The sequence below is a fragment of the Girardinichthys multiradiatus genome, chromosome 22 (assembly GCF_021462225.1).
Source record: "Girardinichthys multiradiatus isolate DD_20200921_A chromosome 22, DD_fGirMul_XY1, whole genome shotgun sequence".
Taxonomy (NCBI): domain Eukaryota; kingdom Metazoa; phylum Chordata; class Actinopteri; order Cyprinodontiformes; family Goodeidae; genus Girardinichthys; species Girardinichthys multiradiatus.
The window spans coordinates 44,569,617-44,590,714 of NC_061814.1; the positions used below are offsets into that span (position 1 = coordinate 44,569,617).

General features: G+C 48.7%; 1 protein-coding gene across 1 annotated transcript in view; it reads left to right on the forward strand.

Moving 5' to 3' along the window:
- bmpr1aa (bone morphogenetic protein receptor, type IAa) overlaps positions 1-21,098 on the forward strand; it is a 38,711-nt gene that overhangs the window by 3,440 nt on the left and 14,173 nt on the right. Inside the window, exons 2-3 of the mRNA XM_047350926.1 lie at positions 8,442-8,505; positions 18,679-18,965. Of these exons, the coding sequence (XP_047206882.1) occupies positions 18,902-18,965 (64 nt within the window). The 5' untranslated portion in view covers positions 8,442-8,505; positions 18,679-18,901. The remainder of the gene's footprint in view (positions 1-8,441; positions 8,506-18,678; positions 18,966-21,098) is intronic.

Consider the following 21,098-nt stretch of genomic DNA (forward strand, 5'->3'; position numbering starts at 1 on the left):
GCTCCAGAGTTTGTTTTTATCACATCAGAAATGTTCCTGTTTCTTGTCTTCCTTTACCTGATGCAGTTGTCATGGTAATGCAGACCATTTACCTCAGTCAATTCAATTCAATTCAAAGATACTTTATTGATCCCTGAGGGGAAATTAGAAGTCCAGTAGAACCCATCCAAACATACATCATGACACAAGACAAGGGAGACGGGTCACCGAGGCTTTGCTGCCAACTCACAGGCGCTGCCCTTGCTAGATGAGAAAAGAGGCCACATTAGGTAAGTAGAGGGAAAAAAATCATATTTCACACTTTATCCTTAGCAGGATACAGTTTGAGATTGTAAAAAACCTCAGAACAAAGAAGCAACAAGTTGACAAAACAACATCATGCCGGGAACGGTGAAGGTGGTGTGAGGAGGTGTATATGTTTATCTGGAGCATGTGTGTGTGTGTAAGTGAGTCCATGAAGCTCTGTCACAGAGACCATTGTCCTTGATGGTACGGTGTAATGTTCATCAACCGGCCACAAAGTTCTGAGCAGGTCCACAGATGTCCTCAGGGAAGGGAGGGAGCAGAGGGAGCACAGCGTCATGTTTACATAACTTCCAGGAGAAGTTGAAGATAACCAGCCATCAAGGCCGTGCAGAGGAGCCAGATTCAGAAAAACAATAATTATTTGGGTTAAACTGACTCTTAATTTTCCGTCAGCCTTGAGAGTCTCACTGGTTCTTCTCAAAGGCGAATCCAAACAGTCAAATTTCAGATGGGATGTCCTCCTGCTCTGCTGGAGGACGTTTAGCTTCTGATGATGTTTTATAGTCACTCACTCTGAGGAACACTAAGAGCTTCTGGAACATGCAGTTCTGATATGAGGAGGAACATCCTGGAGAAGAACCCATTTGTTCTGCTCTGACTTTAACTTGGTTCTCCTCTGAAGCTGCTGATGTTCAGATGTTTGATGATGAATCTGGACTTTATTTTCTGCTCCAGAAGTTCCTAAAATCAGCTCAGCAGCCTCATGTTCCTGCATTATCTCTGGTCCAGCATATCTACTGAGGGACCAAACCTGAGAATTGATTTCTGGGATTTGAAATGGTTGCTCAGTCATTGTTCTGGTTCTGTACTGGTTTAAATCCCACTGGGAGGGTTGGAGCTGTGGAGGAGGAACTTCCTGTTGTCGGGTTACTGTGAGGCATGAGACGAGTGAACACCTGCCACCATGCAACTGGACCCTCTGAGCTGGACCGGTTCTAGCCATCCAAACAGCCTTTCTGTGTTTGAATGTTGGGTTTTCCAGTTTGTTCTGACCCAACACAGTTAGAACCAGCTCCATTGCTTTAAATGATCCGACCTGTTCTTTATGTGGTTCTCCTAACCCACCCAGCACCTGTGATCTGGGTCATTTTCCCGCTGCCGGATGGACTCCAGAACTCACTAAAACAATTAGCAGCAACACCTGGGGTAGCAGACTCCACCCAGTAAGGTACCAGTCTCCACCCATTAAGGTAGCAGACTCCACCCATTAAGGTACCAGTCTCCACCCATTAAGGTAGCAGTCTCCACCCAGTAAGGTACCGGTCTCCACCCAGTAAGGTACCAGTCTCCACCCATTAAGATAGCAGTCTCCACCCAGTAAGGTACCGGTCTCCACCCATTAAGGTACCAGTCTCCACCCATTAAGGTACCAGTCTCCACCCAGTAAGGTAGCAGACTCCACCCAGTAAGGTACCGGTCTCCACCCAGTAAGGTACCGGTCTCCACCCAGTAAGGTACCAGTCTCCACCCATTAAGGTACCAGTCTCCACCCAGTAAGATAGCAGTCTCCACCCAGTAAGGTACCAGTCTCCACCCAGTAAGATAGCAGTCTCCACCCAGTAAGGTACCAGTCTCCACCCAGTAAGGTACCGGTCTCCACCCAGTAAGGTACCAGTCTCCCACCCATTAAGTACCAGATCTCCACCCAGTAAGGTAGCAGACTCCACCCAGTAAGTTACCGGTCTCCACCCAGTAAGGTACCGGTCTCCACCCATTAAGGTACCAGTCTCCACCCATTAAGGTACCAGTCTCCACCCAGTAAGATAGCAGTCTCCACCCAGTAAGGTACCGGTCTCCACCCAGTAAGGTACCGGTCTCCACCCAGTAAGGTACCAGTCTCCACCCAGTAAGGTACCAGTCTCCACCCATTAAGGTACCAGTCTCCACCCAGTAAGATAGCAGTCTCCACCCAGTAAGGTACCGGTCTCCACCCAGTAAGGTACCGGTCTCCACCCAGTAAGGTACCAGTCTCCACCCAGTAAGGTACCAGTCTCCACCCAGTAAGGTAGCAGACTCTACCCAGTAAGATAGCAGTCTCCACCCAGTAAGGTACCAGTCTCCACCCAGTAAGGTAGCAGACTCTACCCAGTAAGGTAGCAGACTCTACCCAGTAAGGTAGCAGACTCCACCCATTAAGGTAGCAGACTCCACCCATTAAGGTAGCAGACTCCACCCATTAAGGTAGCAGACTCCACCCATTAAGGTAGCAGACTCCACCCAGTAAGGTAGCAGACTCCACCCATTAAGGTAGCAGACTCCACCCATTACCACCTCTGCTTCCAGCAAGCCCACACCATCATATGTCCTCCTCCGTGTCTTTTCTTACTAAATCTTATTCCCTAAAGAATGAAATTCCGGGTCGTCCTCCAGGTTTTTGCAGAACTGAACTACTGAAATGATCACCCAGCTTTCTATGAGCAGAACCTCCTGTCACATGTTCTGTTGGAGCGAAGCGGTCTGGACTTTTTGTTTCTCGGCTTTTTTACAAACTCAGAACCATGATTGGATGTAGGAGCTATTTGCTGTCCAGAACCGGAACAACTGGACATTCTTGAGTTCTGCTTCAAATCTGAAACAACTCTGAAGGACAACCAGCTGTTGGAAATAAGGATGGTCCAACAGGCGGTTCTGCTGGGATGCATGTAATAATGAAGAACATTTAGTAAACTAACTGAACATGTTTGTGAAAAGAACCTCTGAGTTGGGTTTTTATCTAGGTGGACTTGGAACGGGTCAACAGAGGGGCCCCACTGGCTGCAGCTGGAGTGGTTCCTGACCCGGCGGGCCCCACCGGCTGCAGCGTGGTCTCTGCCGGGGCGGCTGAAGGTCAGCGCTCTGATTGGAGAGTCAGTAATGGGTCTGTCTGAGTTCTGTTCACATTGATTCTTATAAAGCGAGTCCAGACGTTTGAACTGGGAGCGGACCAGTCTAGTGGAGAACTACTCCTGATGGCCAGGTCTTGATGGAGAAGCAGATCTTTCTTTCTCTGCTCGGCTCGGGTTTCCTCCTCCTGGGAGTGTCTCCAGTCTCGGAGGCTAAACTCTGGGATCTCTTCTCCTTCGCTTCTTTTCCTGCTCCTCCCTCAGAGTGAGTTTCCAGAGCGAGGATCAGATTCCTCAGGGAGTCTCTGTGGCGAGGTGGCAGTGGAGGAGGGGAGGAGATCAGGTTTCAGTCTCCAGCTTCTCTCCCGTCTGCCTCCCCCTCCTCCCCCATCGACCTGGAGACAGAGTGGCTGAGCCGAGGAGGAAAACATGCAATCCAGCCCTCTCCTCCTCCTCCTCCTCCTCTTCCTCCTGCAGCCTCTGCGCTGCAGCTCAGCAGATAAATAAAGGCAGTAAATGGCAGCCCAGCACAGAGGAGCCATTCTTCACCTCCTCCATCTGTTCTTCTCCTGCTGGATGTTTGGAGAACGCTGGAGCAGGAATATCCACTCTGCTGCTCAAATCCAGATCCAGTTTAACAGAACCAGTAAAGATTTCCATCAGTTAGTCAGGCTGAATGACAGTTAAAACCCAAACAGTGGGTCGGGGTTCTGCTCGCTGACTTTATGGGTTTCATGTTCTATTGTGTGTTCAGAGGCTGGTTGTTCTCTGCAGGGTTGTCTCATTTAACCACAGCTGACTGACATACGGGTCCATACAGCGGGTCTGTGTCCTGACCCGTTACAGGGTTGTTCTACAGACAGAAGTTCTGATTAACTGAACCCATCATTAGTGGACCGGGATTCTGTTGCTCCTAAATATCAGAGCGAGAGTCAGAAATAAATTCTTCATCTTTTTTTGGACCTTTTCTTTTACAGAAAAGAATCAGAAACTAGTAACAGGTCTCGTCTTTGTTCCGGGTCATTTAAATACACCCAGACTGAGGTTCTTTTGGGTTTCTGGTTCCTGTTCTTCCTTCTCCAGCCTGGTGTGGGTTGTAGGTGGACCCAGCATCCATGTTCTGTCTAAGTGGCTCCAGTTTGTCCTGAAATGGTATCGATCTCTGCTTTAAATAGACCCAGCCCATCCCAGCTGCAGCTCAGAGGGGAGCAGCGGTTCTGACCCACTCTGTGTCCTGTCAAAGCTCAGATAAAGGAGCACTGCCACTTTCAGAACCATCTGGATGGTAAAGGCAGTGAGGAGTTTGCAGCAGCTTGGATCACCTCAGCGCCGTAACGGACTTGAATGTTTCTTCTGTCATTAATCACTCAGACCATCATCAGTTCTCGTCTGGAATGAAAAGTTCTGATCCGATCAGAGGATTATCTTTCCCTTCTCCAGTAATCCTCCTCCCTGATGTTAGCAGGGGTTTCTCAGACGTGATTGTGACCCCTGACCTCCACCCTGACCCAGCTGCTCCAGGATCAGACCTCCTTACTCTTCCTGCTGATTGGTCTGAGGAGCTTGTTCCAGATTTTTCCTGCAGTCTAGAGGAACCGGTTCCAATCGGACATCAGTCTAATTTGTCTGCAGACATCTTCTTGCTGCTGTCTGTAGATGTGGATTGTTGAGAATTTAGCTGGAGCTTTGAGGGACCCAAACCTTCAACCACTGGAGATGTGAGACCTTGAATGCAGCAGATATGAACCTCCTGGTCTGATCTCTGTAGCTTGGCAGTGAACCAGAGGAGCAGAATCATTCCTCTGCTTGGTTCTTCTGGTCTTTTCTAGATGTTCTGTAGATGTTTGGTCTGATTAGGAGGATTTCTGTGTCAGCAGATGGTTTTATTCTCCATAGATGATGTTGACCCGTCTGGGCGGCCACGTTGAGATGTTGTGACTCTGGCCTGAAGCCAGACTGGAGCTGCTTGGTGTGATGGATCCTGGTCCTGATCTGCATGTTGATGATATATCAACCTGGCTGGGCTGGTCCGGCGGGCCAGAACTCCCATACCCAGGGTTTGTTTCCAGTGACTGAGATCCTAGAGGTCAGAGAGGAAAGGTGAACTCATCATAATACATATCATCATGGCTGCCAGTAGATCCAGTGTCCAGGAGATGCTGGTGGGTATGGGGAGCAAGCAGACCTTCTAAAGATGGTCTTCTGGATTCTGGTTAGAAAGGTTTTTATGTAAAATTAGCGACCAACCAAAGTTTCCAGGTGAACCAGTGATGAAGACCACATGCTGAGCTCCAGCCTCCTCGTGGAGCTCTGGTAAACGCTGGCTGGTGGAATATGAGCAGCTGAAGCTTCAGATCAGCAGCAATGGTTAGCAGAACGACGGGACAGAAGCTGTGGATGAACGTCTTTCTCTGGAAACTCTGCTTCCAGCTTGTTGATCAGTGCCGTGAAGAAGAAGCAGATGATCTGGAATCTGAGGTGAATCTCTCCGTTTCATTAATGAAAACTCTCCAAACCTCAGAAAATCTTCTGACATCTGAAGCATCTGCTTGGATGAGCTGTGTGATGAAGGTTGGCGATAACTGTGGAGACATGATGGTTCTGTTGGTCCTCAACCAGGAGGGAAACATGGCTTCTGCTCCATGTAGGTTGGTGTTCTTGCAGGCAGCAGCCAGGTCCAGACATGTCTCCAGCTCATGACGCTGAGTTTTCCTGCAGCTCCTGGCTGCTGTGAACGCAGCGCCGCTCCCTGGCTGCAGCTCAGCTTCCACATCATTCCTCTGCTTTCTTCTTCTGCTGCTGGGTTTGGAGTCGGCGTCAGCTTTGAAGGCCTCGATTAGCAGTCGGCCTCCACTTCCTGCCTGCAGCCTCCCGGCTCTGCCTCCTTTCAGGAACACGGCAGTTTGCAGCTTTATTAAAGCTGTAAATCCATAAACACTGCTCAGACGGAGCCGGACCTCTGCTGGAACCAGTTCACTACGGGGCGGACTGGTGTGGGAGCAGAGCAGGACTAACTCCATTAAACAGAGGATCCATTTTTATCTCGGATCAGTAGACAGAATCTGGGATGAGCTACAGGTTGGTTGGAGTTCTGGTGGTTCTTGTAGCTCCGAGTCGCCCTGTGTCCCGGCAGCGAGGCGTCCTCAGTCCAGAGTCCCAGCAGAACTTTAAGACATTAGTTCTGTTGATGATCTGTCTGGTCTGTGTGTTCATGTTCTGTCTCAGCCTACATTCCTCTACGAAGGGGATTTGTTTCACACCTTCATCTCACTCATCAGCTCAGCTGAGGAATTCATCTTCCTCACCGTCGGAGCCGCGCTGCCGATAATCCGCCGTGTTTGAGTCCAGCGACGGTCTTCTAAAGGAAGCAGCTCCTGGGTTCTGATGTGGAGAATAAAGTGAGGTTTTCATCAGCTGGTTAAAGCTGAGAAGCACCAGTTTACAGGAAGTGATGGACCATCAAACAATCTCAAAAACAACCTTGATTGATGAATCATCCTGCTTCCTGGCACCTGAAAGCACATCTGTATGACATCATCATCTTCTTCGTGTCTGGAGGAAATCTGGATTTTATTATAAGTTTCTGCAACCACTAGTTAAATGATCTGTTGGTCTCATAAAAATATAAAGAATGACTGATTTATAAAACGGTGAATAAAGGACAGGGAGGTCCAAAGAAGATCTGCTTTAATGTCAGAGGTCATGTGTAGGTTCAATCAGAGGTCAGCAGCGCGTCACACCTGTCCTCTAAATGTAACATAAGATGGCTCTTCTGATTGGCTCTCAGCTACAGGTCAGCTGATGCTACAGGAAATAGTCTGCTGATCAGATGCTTCAGAGTCACCTGCAAAACATCCATGAGGAGAGAAACTATTTCTGCATGTGAGCCAGCAGATCTCATTCAGCACCCGGTCCTGCTGGTTGTGTCCATGTCTCCGTGCTGATTTAGATCAGTGTGTGCAGGTTAAACGTGTTTTACAGGAGGAAGTCATTAGGGTTAGGGTTGGTGATTCTCTCTGGACTTCCTGTTCCTGCATTTCTTCCTCTTTAAATAACTGCTGGATCTGCTGCAGAGAGCAAACAGCCATGAGCTCTGCTAAAACATCTGGAACATCATCATCACTATCTGACAGGGTCGTCTGCAGCTGCTGCTCGGTCAGCTGTCCTTATTTTACTGAGTCAGCAAAAATCAGCCCGATGGAAAACGTTCAAACTTGTCTGTGAGAACATGGAGCAGATTTTATTACAGCTCTACCTCCTTTCTGTTTGTTTCCATTCTGAATGAGATGCAGGGTGACAGGAATTCATTTCACTGGTTTATTTAGCTGTCCACGTTTAACATCTGCAGCAGAAAGTTGTTCACTACAAGCTGCAGAAACGGCAGCTTTGATTTTATTCAAAGATGCAGATAAAAACATCCAGAACAAGACAAATGGCAGCCATGTTTGACGCTCCGCAGTACAGATTGTACTCCTCAGTAGCGGGGTTTGGTCCACTTTCTAGCTGAGATCTGGAACAAGGAAAGTGTCAGAAATGACATGATCTTTTCTTTAGGAGCCTGGAGACGTTGGAGCTCAAATCCTCCCCAGAAATCTCCGTAAGGAGAGGTTGATCAGACTGTGATTTCATTGCCTTTTGCTTTGTTGCCGACACCCAGGTTCTGCTGATCTGGTTAGAAACCTGAAGGTTGTTGCAAGAGTTTCAGGTTTTTGGAACATGTCTGTCAGGTATTTCTCCCAAACCTTTCTCCTCAGTTCTGCTGTAAAAATCCAGCAGCAGAACCTCTGCTGCCGTTGGTTGTTTTCTTCTTCTTCTCCTCTGGAGCCCAGCTGAACACAAGCTGGTGGTGACTCCAGCTTTTCCTCAGGATGTTTCCCAGGTCAGGGTGGATGGTGGTGCATTCAGAGCCTGTCTGCTCAAACTGACCCACAGCTCTGTAACCTTTACCATGTAGACTCTTATTGTGAAGGGTTTTAGAGCAGCTTCCTGTCTGGCTGCAACAGAGTGAACATTAACTCAACGTCAGCCTCCTTCGATGAATAACGGCTGCTTTGACAAGTTCTCTGCCGTCCAATAAAGAGGCCTCTGTGTGAGGAGGTTCCTCCAGCTGTTGGCCACACCGCCCCGCTTATCTCCACACACACACACACACACACACATACACACACACAGCTGCATTAATAAGCTGATGGGGGAGCACATTCACACAGACCCTGCAGGGACTTAAAGGAGGTCCTGGTTTTTGTTCAGAGATCTAGGAGCATTAGTCTAAATATATTTATATTTCTAACCTCATTTCTGTTTGTTTTCCAGACTACATTTCCCATGGAGCCGTGTGCCGTCCTGCTCTCTGCTGTGCCATGGCGTCTCCAGTCAGGTATGAAAACATACATATCTGCTGATTGCTCCCTGATTAGCTCCTCCTGTCCCAGTCTGCTATATGAGGAGATTAACCTTTGACCCTAGAGCTTGAGTCTGAGCTGGCCAATCAGGATGCCTCCTGGCTTTCACTGCAGGTTCTGATTGGGCGATTGGAGCCGTCATCTGGTCTGATTAATGGCTCCAGTGGAGGAGAGCAGAAGGAGCACTGGTTGTAGCCAGCCTGAAGGCTTCTTCTCCATCTGGGTGTGTAGGTTCCTTGATGAAGGTCGGGAATGTGTGGAAATCCGTCTGAAAGCTGCTTTAAGCTGTGGAGGCACTGGTTCTGAGCAGTTGGGTCGTGTGTGGTGGGATAAATCATCTGTGGTCTTAAACACATCAGTTTATTGTGAGCAGCGCCAGGTTGGACCTGTTGTTCTATGCTGTGATTAATTAGGAAGTTGTGTTTCCATACTGTGATGTTATCTGACATGTCAGGATGTCTCCTACCTGAGATGTCAGGCTCACTGGGTAACGCCCCCTGCTGGTGTTTCTAAACATCATCCTCGTATTTACTCTTCACCTTCACCAGGAGCATGAGTTACATCCTCTGTTTCAGGGCGGCAGAGTCAGAAGTTTTCAGCCATAAAAGGTGGATTTTTAATCCATGGGTTTCATCCAGTCAGTTTCAGACTGGTTCTGAACATGCCTGGTTCTGAATAAACCCAAAAGCTCCTGGAAGCATCCCTCAGTTTTATGATGATGATGTTAAAAACATTTAATCTTTCCTGCTTTTCTGTAGTAGATGTTTAAAACATCTAACCCAGAACAGTTCTACAGAAAGGACCTTAAACCTGAACCAAGGTCATATTTTTATTTAATTTAATTAATATCTTATTTTGCAGAAGAAGCAGCTGGAGGTTAAGGTTTCCTCCCCAGCTCAGGTACATCTACTCCTGCAGCTGCTTCCATTTTCACATTTATGTCCTGTTTTTCTCATCCATAAGCTGTTCTGTTTCATCCTCGGTGGTGCGTTCAGGGACTGTGCGCCAGCTGTGTTGGTTATTCCATTTTCTGCTCGTACGTGAGCATGTGCTGAAAGACGAATCGCTGCCTTTGTTTTCAGCTCGACGTGACTCGATACGTCTGACTTTCAGAACTTTCTGATGGACCTTCAAACAGAGCCGGCCAGTCTGCAGCTTCTAATCTCTCCCATATGTCGCCCAGAACCCCCACCCCGCCCTGAGCCCAGCTCGGATCGGCCTGGCTCAGATTACAGCCGCACAGCTCCAGGCTCTGATGGAGCTTCAGGAGGCAGATTTTTAAACCAGACGTCAGAGCTGAAGGACAGTTCTCAGTTCAAAGAGGCTGAGGAACACTGTGGAACAAACCCTTCATCATTCCTTCCTGCCTCAACTTGTTGCTGGATCTCCGTCCACCTTCACTCTGGGAGCTGGGTTTTCCATTGTCCTTCCTGGGATCCAGAGTTTCCTCTTATCTTTTTCTCAGAGGTTCTTATTAAAGGTTCTTTCTGAAGCTTTTTCAGGGTCCTGCGAGAGACCTTCTCCTTCAGCCGATCATCTAGGCCATTTTTCCCCCTCGCTATGGTTTCAGCCTCATGTTTCTCTCAGGACCACCTATAAAGTTGTTGGGTCCGTGTTTGGCCCCGTGGCCTGGCTGTCGTTTCCACGGTGACCCAGTGGATGAAACCATCTAATTGGACCACACACACACACACACACACACTAACACAGGCATACTGTCTGCTGCTGGCCGCGTTTTACTGCTGTGGCTTTAACTTGTATGCTTCCAGTTTCCACTCCTACAAACTGCACTGGAACCAGTGCAGAACCAGACTGGTTGTGGGATGTTCTGCAGAGAGGGAACTCCTCCAGGTTCTTGGTGTGTCCACGTCTGATCGGACCTCAGTGTTGGCTCTAGCTCTAAACTTACTGTGTGTGTGTGTCTTTGTATGTCCGTGTTTGTGTGTGTGTGTGTGTGTGTGTGTGTGTGTGTGTGTGTGTGTGTGTGTGTGTGTGTGTGTGTGTGTGTGTGTGTGTGTGTGTGTGTGTGTGTGTGTGTGTGTGTGTGTGTGTTCCTTTACCTGCCTCCCACATTCCTCTTTCAGGAGGACAGACTGAGTCAGGAAGGTGGAGGATTTCTGGTTATCACTGCTGAGCTTCATGGCTGTGATTGGCCCGTATGACTGGTTCTGACGACCTGCTGTATGACTCTGACCATGATGTGGTTCTGTATTGCCCCTGAGGATTGTGGGTAATCTGCAGCTGCTGTTTCTGTTCAGCATTTATGAAATCGGGCGTCACTGCAGACCATTCTGGTGCTGAAAAGCTGAGTTGGATGTAAAACCCTAGAGCTGGTTCTGGAACAACTGGATATAATGCTTTCAAACTAGAAATGTTCTAATTCAGGATTTTTAGGTTCTGATCCAATAACTACATCTGATTTTGTTTTCTTTTTCTTTTTTTCCGACCCAGAGCTTTTTATTTGGACATTCGGTGCTCTTTTGGTTCTGATGTTGTGAAACTGGAGCCCTGAACTCTTTCAGCGATGCTGCTGCAGTTTGTATTTATTCCTTCAGCTTGATTAGAATTTCTAGGACTGATTATTAGCATTATACTGCAGAGGTGCAAAATCTGGAGAGGAACCGTGGACTTCCGAAGATCAGGGTTGTGTAAGGAAGCTTCTGCTGGCAGCTCCTAGTGGGGTGTAGTTGTTGGTAAAAAAATATCTGAGGAGCTGCTACATCCAGGTTTTTCTGTCTGGAAACATCTTTCATCCTGATCAGAGCTTTAACTGCATAGAAATGACCGATTGAGAGAAACTACAACAAGGCTGTTAGCCCTGTTAGCATGATCAGCCTTGTCAGCGTGGTTAGCCCATCATTAACAAGGTTAGCCCCCTGTTAGCGTGATTAGCCCCCTGTTAGCGTGATTAGCCCTGTTAGCATGATCAGCCTCATCAGCGTAGTTAGCCCCCTGTTAGCATTGGTAGCGCTGTTAGCGTGGTTAGCCCATCATTAGCATGGTTAGCCCCCTGTTAGCGTGATTAGCCCCCTGTTAGTGTGATTAGCCCTGTTAGCATGATCAGCCTCATCAGCGTGGTTAGCCCCGTTAGGGCAGTTAGCCCGTCGTTAGTATGGTTAGCGCCCTGTTAGTGTGATTAGCCCTTTTAGCTTGGTTAGTCCCGTTAGGGCGGTTTACCCGTCGTTAGTATGGTTAGCCCCCTGTTAGTGTGATTAGCCCTGTTAGCGTGGTTAGCCCCGTTAGGGCGGTTAGCCCATCATTAGCATGGTTAGCCCCCTGTTAGCGTGATTAGCCCCCTGTTAGTGTGATTAGCCCTGTTAGCATGATCAGCCTCATCAGCGTGGTTAGCCCCCTGTTAACATGGGTAGTGCTGTTGGCGTGGTTAGCCCCGTTAGGGCAGTTAGCCCGTCGTTAGTATGGTTAGCCCCCTGTTAGTGTGATTAGCCCTGTTAGGGCAGTTAGCCCGTCGTTAGTATGGTTAGCCCCCTGTTAGCGTGGTTAGCCCCGTTAGGGCAGTTAGCCCGTCGTTAGTATGGTTAGCCCCCTGTTAGTGTGATTAGCCCTGTTAGCGTGGTTAGCCCCGTTAGGGCAGTTAGCCCGTTGTTAGCTTGGTTAGCCCCCTGTTAGTGTGATTAGCCCTGTTAGCGTGGTTAGCCCCGTTAGGGCAGTTAGCCCGTCGTTAGTATGGTTAGCCCCCTGTTAGTGTGATTAGCCCTGTTAGCGTGGTTAGCCCCGTTAGGGCAGTTAGCCCGTCGTTAGTATGGTTAGCCCCCTGTTAGTGTGATTAGCCCTGTTAGCGTGGTTAGCCCCGTTAGGGCAGTTAGCCCGTCGTTAGTATGGTTAGCCCCCTGTTAGTGTGATTAGCCCTGTTAGCGTGGCTAGCCCCGTTAGGGCAGTTAGCCCGTCGTTAGTATGGTTAGCCCCCTGTTAGTGTGATTAGCCCTGTTAGCGTGGTTAGCCCCGTTAGGGCAGTTAGCCCGTTGTTAACTTGGTTAGCCCCCTGTTAGTGTGATTAGCCCTGTTAGCGTGGTTAGCCCCGTTAGGGCAGTTAGCCCGTCGTTAGTATGGTTAGCCCCCTGTTAGTGTGATTAGCCCTGTTAGGGCAGTTAGCCCGTTGTTAGCTTGGTTAGCCCCCTGTTAGTGTGATTAGCCCTGTTAGCGTGGTTAGCCCCGTTAGGGCAGTTAGCCCGTCGTTAGTATGGTTAGCCCCCTGTTAGTGTGATTAGCCCTGTTAGCGTGGTTAGCCCCGTTAGGGCAGTTAGCCCGTCGTTAGTATGGTTAGCCCCCTGTTAGTGTGATTAGCCCTGTTAGCGTGGTTAGCCCCGTTAGGGCAGTTAGCCCGTCGTTAGTATGGTTAGCCCCCTGTTAGTGTGATTAGCCCTGTTAGCGTGGCTAGCCCCGTTAGGGCAGTTAGCCCGTCGTTAGTATGGTTAGCCCCCTGTTAGTGTGATTAGCCCTGTTAGCGTGGTTAGCCCCGTTAGGGCAGTTAGCCCGTTGTTAACTTGGTTAGCCCCCTGTTAGTGTGATTAGCCCTGTTAGCGTGGTTAGCCCCGTTAGGGCAGTTAGCCCGTTGTTAGCTTGGTTAGCCCCCTCAACTTGGTCACCAGGACCAGTGTGGCATCAGGTCTGTGTAGTCCAGGAGTGCTGTGTGATCCCCCACATAAACCACCAGGTTGGTGTTTCTAGCGTACGTGAAAAAGGTCCTGAAACTAACTCAGACCAACATGGTTGTTCTCCAGAACCAGCCCAGCATCAGCACCGGGTTTAAAGGAGACATTCCACCCCTAATATGTCTCTTGTTTTTTAACAAAAGTGAAGCTGCCTGGACTTGGTGGAGAGCCTGTGGTGTTCTCCATCCATGCACATGTTGGAGCATTAACAGGAAAGCAGATGTTTAACCTGCTGATCAGAGCTGTTTAGTGCCTTACTGATCCAGTTTGATCCAGTCCGTCTATACCAGAACCGACTGAGCTCAGATCGGCTCTCAGACTGCTAGAACAACACAGAAAACGTTCCTCATCTGCAAACCATCTATGGATAGTTGGTGAGGATCCATCTTCTAGGAGTCATGTGTTGACCACTGAGTACCAAGACCTTCATCATCACAGCTGGGTTTAATACAACACTGACCTTAATGTCATCACTGAGGTTCTATAGAACCTGGTTCCTGTGAGGAAACACTCAAACTGTCTGTATGTTCCCTACAGATAATATGGACACATTTCAATATAAATGTTGTCTGAGAACCATCAGAACGTCTGACAGTTCTGTTGATCAGCGGGTCTGAACAGAACTGTCTGCAGAACTTCTGGTTAGCAGGTCAAATGTTATTAGTATTTTCCTGTAACGTCTCACAGTTTTACCACAGAGAGCAGGGTAGAAGTCCAGACCTTCTACTATGGTCTCAGTTATCACATTAGCACTGAGATTACCCAGAGGTGAAGCAAGGCACTGCAGGGTTGCTGGTTCACTCCTCACTGAGAGCTGTGAGGTCTTTGCTCTTAAAATGAGTCCTTCTGGTCATCTTTGAGTGGCTGAAGGTCCCGTGTTAGGGAGGAGGAGGAGAAGTTCAGGTCATAAATCAAACTGGGAATGAGGAGACGATGATGAAGAGGAGGATCAGGAGGCTGAAGATTCCACGCTCGCTGTGACTCGGGGTGTTCTGGGTAATCTTATGCTAATCCATGGCAGGGCAAGAGGCATGGAGCAGCCAAGCAAACAATGGCGCTGGAGCCAGAAAGTCTGGCCTGCAGTCTCTCAGGCCCTGAAAGGCATGTTGGGCAGGGCGCCGACATGGACAGGAGCTGCTGCAGCACCCAGAGACCCGCCTGCAAGGAGGGGCCCCATAGGGGACGGGGAACGGGGCCAAGTTGGAGGGAGAGGGGGAACATGATGGAATACTGGAGGGGGGAGAAAGGGGAGGGAGAGGGGCCAAGAAGGAGAAGAAGAAGAAGAAGAAAATGAGTCTGGAAGGGAAAGTGATATGATTGGAGGAAGGAGGCTGAAGCTCATATGTCTTCTGACTGTACTTTAACCTTTTCAGAATAAAATGACCAACCTCCCCGTCCACGCTCTCCTCCAGCTGCAGCTCTGATGCCAATCTCCCTCATTACTGCATGTCTTTGTGGAGCTGAGGAGCTGTTGGTCTCCGCCTATCAGGCCTCGGTGGCGTTTATTTAGTCTGCCGCCGTTCTTCCAGAACAGGATGTGAAGAAACATTAATGCTTGATTATCGATGTCTGGTTCTTCACGCTGCAGATGTTCCCGAGGGCCCGTGGTCAGAGCGTGGGGGATTATTCATGTTTCTCATCCTTTCTGTTTTTATAGATTTTAGTTTTCTGGGAACTGAACCTCTGAAGTGATGCTGTGGTGGTGCTCAGCAGATCCCACTGAGAGTAAAGGTCAGAGGTCTCCTAGTTTGCCTCCTCCAGGCTGCCTCGGAGGCTACGGGTCAGTCCACCATGATCCTCCATCAGTACAACAGTAGCTTCTTCTGCAGCCAAAAGCAGATAAATCTCCATAAAATCATAAACCCTTGATTGGATTTCTGTCTCACCACATTTCCCAGCATTCCTGGAGTTGTGTGACCTCAAATTCCTTCCCCTGGCGGGCCGGCCATGGCTCACTGGTTCCCTATAAGGGTAGTTTCTTCTGTGCATGTGGGCACACTAACAAAAGATCCTTTCATTCCCATCATGCTGAACGTTCCTCCTCCAAGACTCTGACGTCACAGTCAGGTACCTGGAGCAGCCACGCTGCATGAAGCACCAGTAACCCGGGAGACCACTGGGAGGAGGTTTGGATCCCACAGAAACCAGTTAACATCAAACGGGAAGGAAAATCCGATCTCTGTGTAAACTCAGAGCTGAACTCATCAGCGTCCCGTCCATCTAGACATCAGTTGTTGGTACCTGTGGTCCAGAATGCTGCAGAAGGTCCAAGGAAAAGCTGCAGAACTGTGACCAGAACCTCATTAAGAGTCCCACAGTCTGGCTGCTTGGCTGCAAAATCTAGAGTCAGAAGGACTGAATCAGCAGCTTTTCAGTGTGTCTGTTCGGTACCAGGTTCTGTTCGGTACCAGTCCTGCTTTCCATCTGTCCTTCTGGTGTCTTCCAGGTTGTTCATGACTCCATCAACCACAGCCAGATGTAATAAAACAGAGAAGCCGTCCAGACGTCACGTGACGATCTGATGACATCACAGCGCCCCGTCTGAGGCTCAGAGTCGCCGTGTTTGTGCGAGTCGTGAAGAACAGACGTTGTGGCCGAGTGTCGGCATCTCCACGACGATAACGGAGAAGTGGAATAATCTTCACCTCGGTGCCACAACAAAAACACGAGTTTGTTTGCAGCTCTTTGCTCCGTATGGAGATTGGAGACGAAGACAACGGCAGCTCGCAAGATAACGCACACAAAGACCCATTCAGACGGAGCGAGGTCTGACAAGACCGGGCAGGCCCGGTCTGAGCCCTCAAAACAGGAAGCACGCCTCCCCCCCATCTCCTCCCCCTTTCCTAAATCACCCAACTCATCCACTTCCCTTTGAAGACACACATGTGACTGATGATGGACCAATAAAGTCTCCTCTGCTCCTTCAGCAGATACCAGAGAGTCCACTGGTGACCAGCACTGCCTCATCAGAGAGAAAACATGAAGAACCCACAGAGACAGAGAAGCTCCAAACTTCCTGCAGGAACCAAACCTTCAACCCTCCTCCTCCCTCCGCCTCCTCCTGGCTGGAGTCATGTTCTAGCTTGTCTCTGAATCTGCTCAGCTGCTTCTTCCTTCGGAGCCTCAAACACTTTTCTCAGACTTTAGTTTCCTTCAGCTTCCATAACAACATCTCCACAGGATATGGCGTCGTCACGGCAACTCTTAGAAATCCAATCTGTCCTCTAACACAAGGCTGCTGATGATAAGGTCCAGTTCCTACCGAACCCAGGACCCGGCTCCCTTTACAATCCAAGGAGCCGTTCTGACCCAGTTCTACTAAATATAATTTGTCAGATCTGCTAAAATCTCAAGTTTTATAAAACTTCACAGATGAATTAAAGAACTATTTCCCGTTTTCCAGTGGCTCGTTTTAGGCGCCGCAGCTCTGCTGAACTCTGCCTCGCTCTACGGTACCAGTCCTGTTTCTTAGTTTTTCATGTATGAAATAATCCACTGGGATTATTATCTGGACCTCAGCACAGCCAGAACGTATAAAATAAGGTTCAGCGGTTCTGACGTGAGGGGTGAAGCAGGAGAAGTGGAGAGGAGAGACGCTATTGTCTGGATGGTGAAGCTCCAGTTTGCCTGAAGAATATTTTGGGGGGCGCGGCGCTGGTGGTGTAGGAGGTTAAGTGTGCGACCCGTTTATGGAGGCCTCAGTCCTCGGCTGTCGAGGGATCGAATCCCGGCCCGTTGACACCATCTGCGCTGTCTTACCCACGTTTCCCACACCATTTCCTGTCTGATTATTGTCAAAAAATACTTTGAAAAAATAATAAAGGCTACTAGAGCTGATAAATAACTTTAAAAAAAACAGAACATTTTGGGCTTCATGAGGAAGTTCTTGTCTTAGCCATGGTAATAACGAGGACCAGGACTTTAAAGCCCAGAACCACAGACTTCTGACCGCGGTGAAGTTAGTTTTAGGTTGAGCTCCATGGATTCAGCAGGTCTTCCTCCAGTTTGACCCGATGAAGGCAGTCTGATGACGGGCAGCTGCTCTCTGTCTGCTCCCTCCTCCTGCAGACGCTGGTTCTCTGAAGGACCGTCAATAAATGTCAGAACCAAACCCGCTGTTTCATGGTGGTTTGTCTGAACAGCTGATTTTATGTGTGATCAGCTGGTTTAGGATGTTATTAACTACAGCGCCCCCTACCTGTGTCAATCAGAAAGCTGATGTGTCCTTTTTCTTTTCTTTCAGCCTTCAGGCTGGTTCATGGTCTGTAAATAGCTGGGTTTGACCCGCTCTGGACATTGTGGTCCTCTTGAGTTAACTTTCTCCCTGCTCTACCTCCTGGAAAACCTTCTCATTCCTCCTGGTCCCACGGCCAATCAGGGGACAGTAGTCTGTTCACGTCACATGTTGTCCCGACTCAGACCCGATCGGACCTGCTTGGGAGCTGGGACCAGAAAACTGGGTAACGCTGTGGAAACGCTTGCAAAGCCAGCCGAGTGGAGCAGAGCCGGGCCAAATGGAACCAGTGGAAGTTTTTGAGCAAAGGAGAATAAGGAAGGACATATTTTCTGCAGTAGAAAGTGTCCTTCTAGTGAGCTTACAGCCTGATGAACATCACTTGTTATTCTGTTGTGGAAATTCAGCTCAGATATTTCATGAAAACCCAAACTAAACGTTATTAGCAGAACCCGACCTGGCATCACTGATTGATCCTTTTTTTCAGGTTTATGGCTGAAAACATTATTGTGGAATATTACGATGAATATATCTATCAGTTGAAGTTATCTTCATGGTGTCTCCAGCAGTATCCAGTGAGGTTTGGGTTTTGGGTCACTAAACTATAGTCCAGATGTTAGCATCTAGGGCAGTGAAGCTCCATCCAGCTCTTCTGACAGGTTCTTGCCTGCAGAGGGTGAATGAACATCCAGCCTGCTGCAGACATTTATACTGGATTGGTGGAGGTTCAGGATGTTGTGCAGGTCTGGATGAAAGGACTCCTGACCCAGCATCCTGGGTCAGGAGTCCTTTCATTCTTTAGCAGTACTGTGTGAGTATCCCCCCATGGGCCTGAAGGGACCTGTGAAAGTTCTGCTCCTCCTGCATTCTGAGCCAGGCCTCCACAGAATCTTTGTTCTCTGCCTCCTCAGCCAGAGATGTGTGAAAAGTGGGTCGCAGGTCGGACCTCTTGAAAAGTGACGGACGTCTGCCCTGGATCAGCACCCATACACCCACGGCCCCCCCACCCTCCTCTAATTACAACATGCGGCTATTAGGCTGCGCCTGTTATGGCAGAACATCCCTGGACAAACTGTTTGGAGCTTAGCTGGACCACCAGGGGGACCCGCCTGGTTGGCAGGGGTCACCGGGTCACGAGGGGGGGCCTGGAGCTGAGGTGGACTCCTCTGAGTGAAGTCAGAACTTGCAGTAAAATGTTTGATCTTCAGCTGTTGTTACATGTTCTGTTTCTCTTCCTGTTTCAGGGTTTTGGACCCACAGAACCAGTGAGACACGAGAGGACCTGATGTGTTGATTTTTTTGTTGTTGTTTCACCTCCTCTAACCTCCCCTGCTGCTGCTGCTGCTGCTTCTTCTGAACCGCTTCCAGCTTCTCCTGCTCTGGACTGAAGTTAAACCAGGATCCAAGCATCTCCTCCCTCTGGAAAAGAAGCTGCTGTGTTGTTTTGGACCTGGTTCTGGCTGCAGGATGGCGGTTCTGTCCTGTTTGGCTGTAATGGTTGCTGCTCTCCTGCTGGGTCTAAGAGGTGACGGTAAGACATTTCTCTGTTTATACCAGAGGTACCAGTGCTCTGCTGCAACTAACTGTTATTTTAATAATCGATGAATCAGACGATGAAAACATTTTTAATTTTCAACTCTTTATTCCAAAATAGAATATTTGGACTGACAGAGAAAATAAGCTCACAGAACAGGTTGAATGTTCTGTTATATGATAAAAACTAAAAGTTAGTCAAAAAGCTTCAGTAAAATAAGAAAGGTGGAGCTTGATGTTGCTGTTTATGAGGATGTATTGTAGTAGAATTTAGCAGTACTCAATAAATGTCTTGTTTTATTTATATATATATATATAAACTCACCTGTTCCAGTCTGAGTTTCTGAACACTGACGAAGATCAAACTGGATCTCTGTCTCCAGTTGACCTTCACCTTATATTGACCTTATTAATGACCTGAAGGCATCTTCTGACGCTCATTAATTCATGGGTTTGAATAATGAATCTGGGTCAATGTCAAAATATTGACAGAACATCGGAGGAACATGTTCTTTGTGATTGAAACTGGCCCAAATATTAAAATATGTGGAAATATAATGAATTTTACTTCATTTGACCGATTCCTTTATAGAGCTGATGTATAATAGTGGAAAATCAGATCTACAGTCTGAGAACAGGAACCACTGAATGAAAACAACAAAACCCAGAACCCTGGTTCTGCTGAGAGGGAGCCTAGTTCCCCGTCAAAGAGAGGAAACCGGTACCAGAGTCAGACTGGTGGATTTTCACTGCAGTCAGTCTGCAGCTTCTGGACCTGAAGATCCCAGCAGGAAACAGATTCATACTCTGAACCATCTGACTTCATACAACAAGCAGAGCTCCCTGTTCTGGGTTGAGCCTGAACTTGATACCTGCAGGAACACTCGGATCATGGTCCACATGCATGCCTTAGGAAACACCATCAACACCAGAGAAGCTGCTGGTTTTCAGCCTCCCAGTATGATCCAGCGCTCAGAAACTCTCCCTGTTCCTCACTGCGCTCCTCCTCCTCCTCTTCCTCCATGCAGGAAGCTGTTGAACTGATTGTTGCCGCTCTCACTTCCTCTCAGCACATAAACCATTTCCTGTATGGCTCAGTCCGATCCGTCAGCGGCGCTAAACGCTGCAAACAGCCATTGTTCTCCGGAAACATCCTTCATTCCCCCTGGAGATTGCTGTGTTGATGTTTCCCTCTGATGTCCGCGTAGCGACGTTCCAGGTCCGGTTCTGAGGAGAACCGCTGCATTTTACCAGTTAACATCGTGTTTGATGCATCATGTTCAGTCATTAATTTCTGTTGTCTGCAGCTTCATATAAAACCTTGTTTAGATGCAGGTAAAGGTCAGCACCACAGCCCTCTGTCTGCTCATCCAGCTCTGTTCTGCTGGTCCACCTTCTTAACGAGGTCATTAATTACCTCACTGAACAGCTATCAGCCGTCGCCATGGTAACCCAGGGTCAACATCCCTGCAGGAAGCCGGTGTTTTATTGTTGCGCCGTTGGGTTGTAAAAGTGGAGGACAACCAGGAGGAGGACAGAAGAGAGATGAGACTGATGCTGCAGAGACGTTGAAAGGTTCATGGTCCAGTGGGATTTCTGCCATGTTTCTGTTCTTCAGACCTGAGGAGGAAGAAACGTTGACTCTGTTCTGTAGTTTACTGACCAGGTTGTTCTAATGTTAAAGAACCAGATGTAAATAAATACCTGCAGACATGACCCAGGGTTAAAAAGCCCAAATACCCCAACCAGCAGAACAGAACTTCTCTGCCTTCAGGTTTCTGACCTTAAAGTTCAGAAGGTGGCAGAAGAGTAGGACCTCAGGTGGAGCCATGGTGGAGCTCAGGTGGAGCCATGGTGGAGCTCAGGTGGAGCCATGGTGGAGCTCAGGTGGAGCCATGGTGGAGCTCAGGTGGAGCCATGGTGGACCTCAGGTGGAGCCATGGTGGAGCTCAGGTGGAGCCATGGTGGACCTCAGGTGGAGCCATGGTGGACCTCAGGTGGAGCCATGGTGGAGCTCAGGTGGAGCCATGGTGGAGCTCAGGTGGAGCCATGGTGGACCTCAGGTGGAGCCATGGTGGACCTCAGGTGGAGCCATGGTGGAGCTCAGGTGGAGCCATGGTGGAGCTCAGGT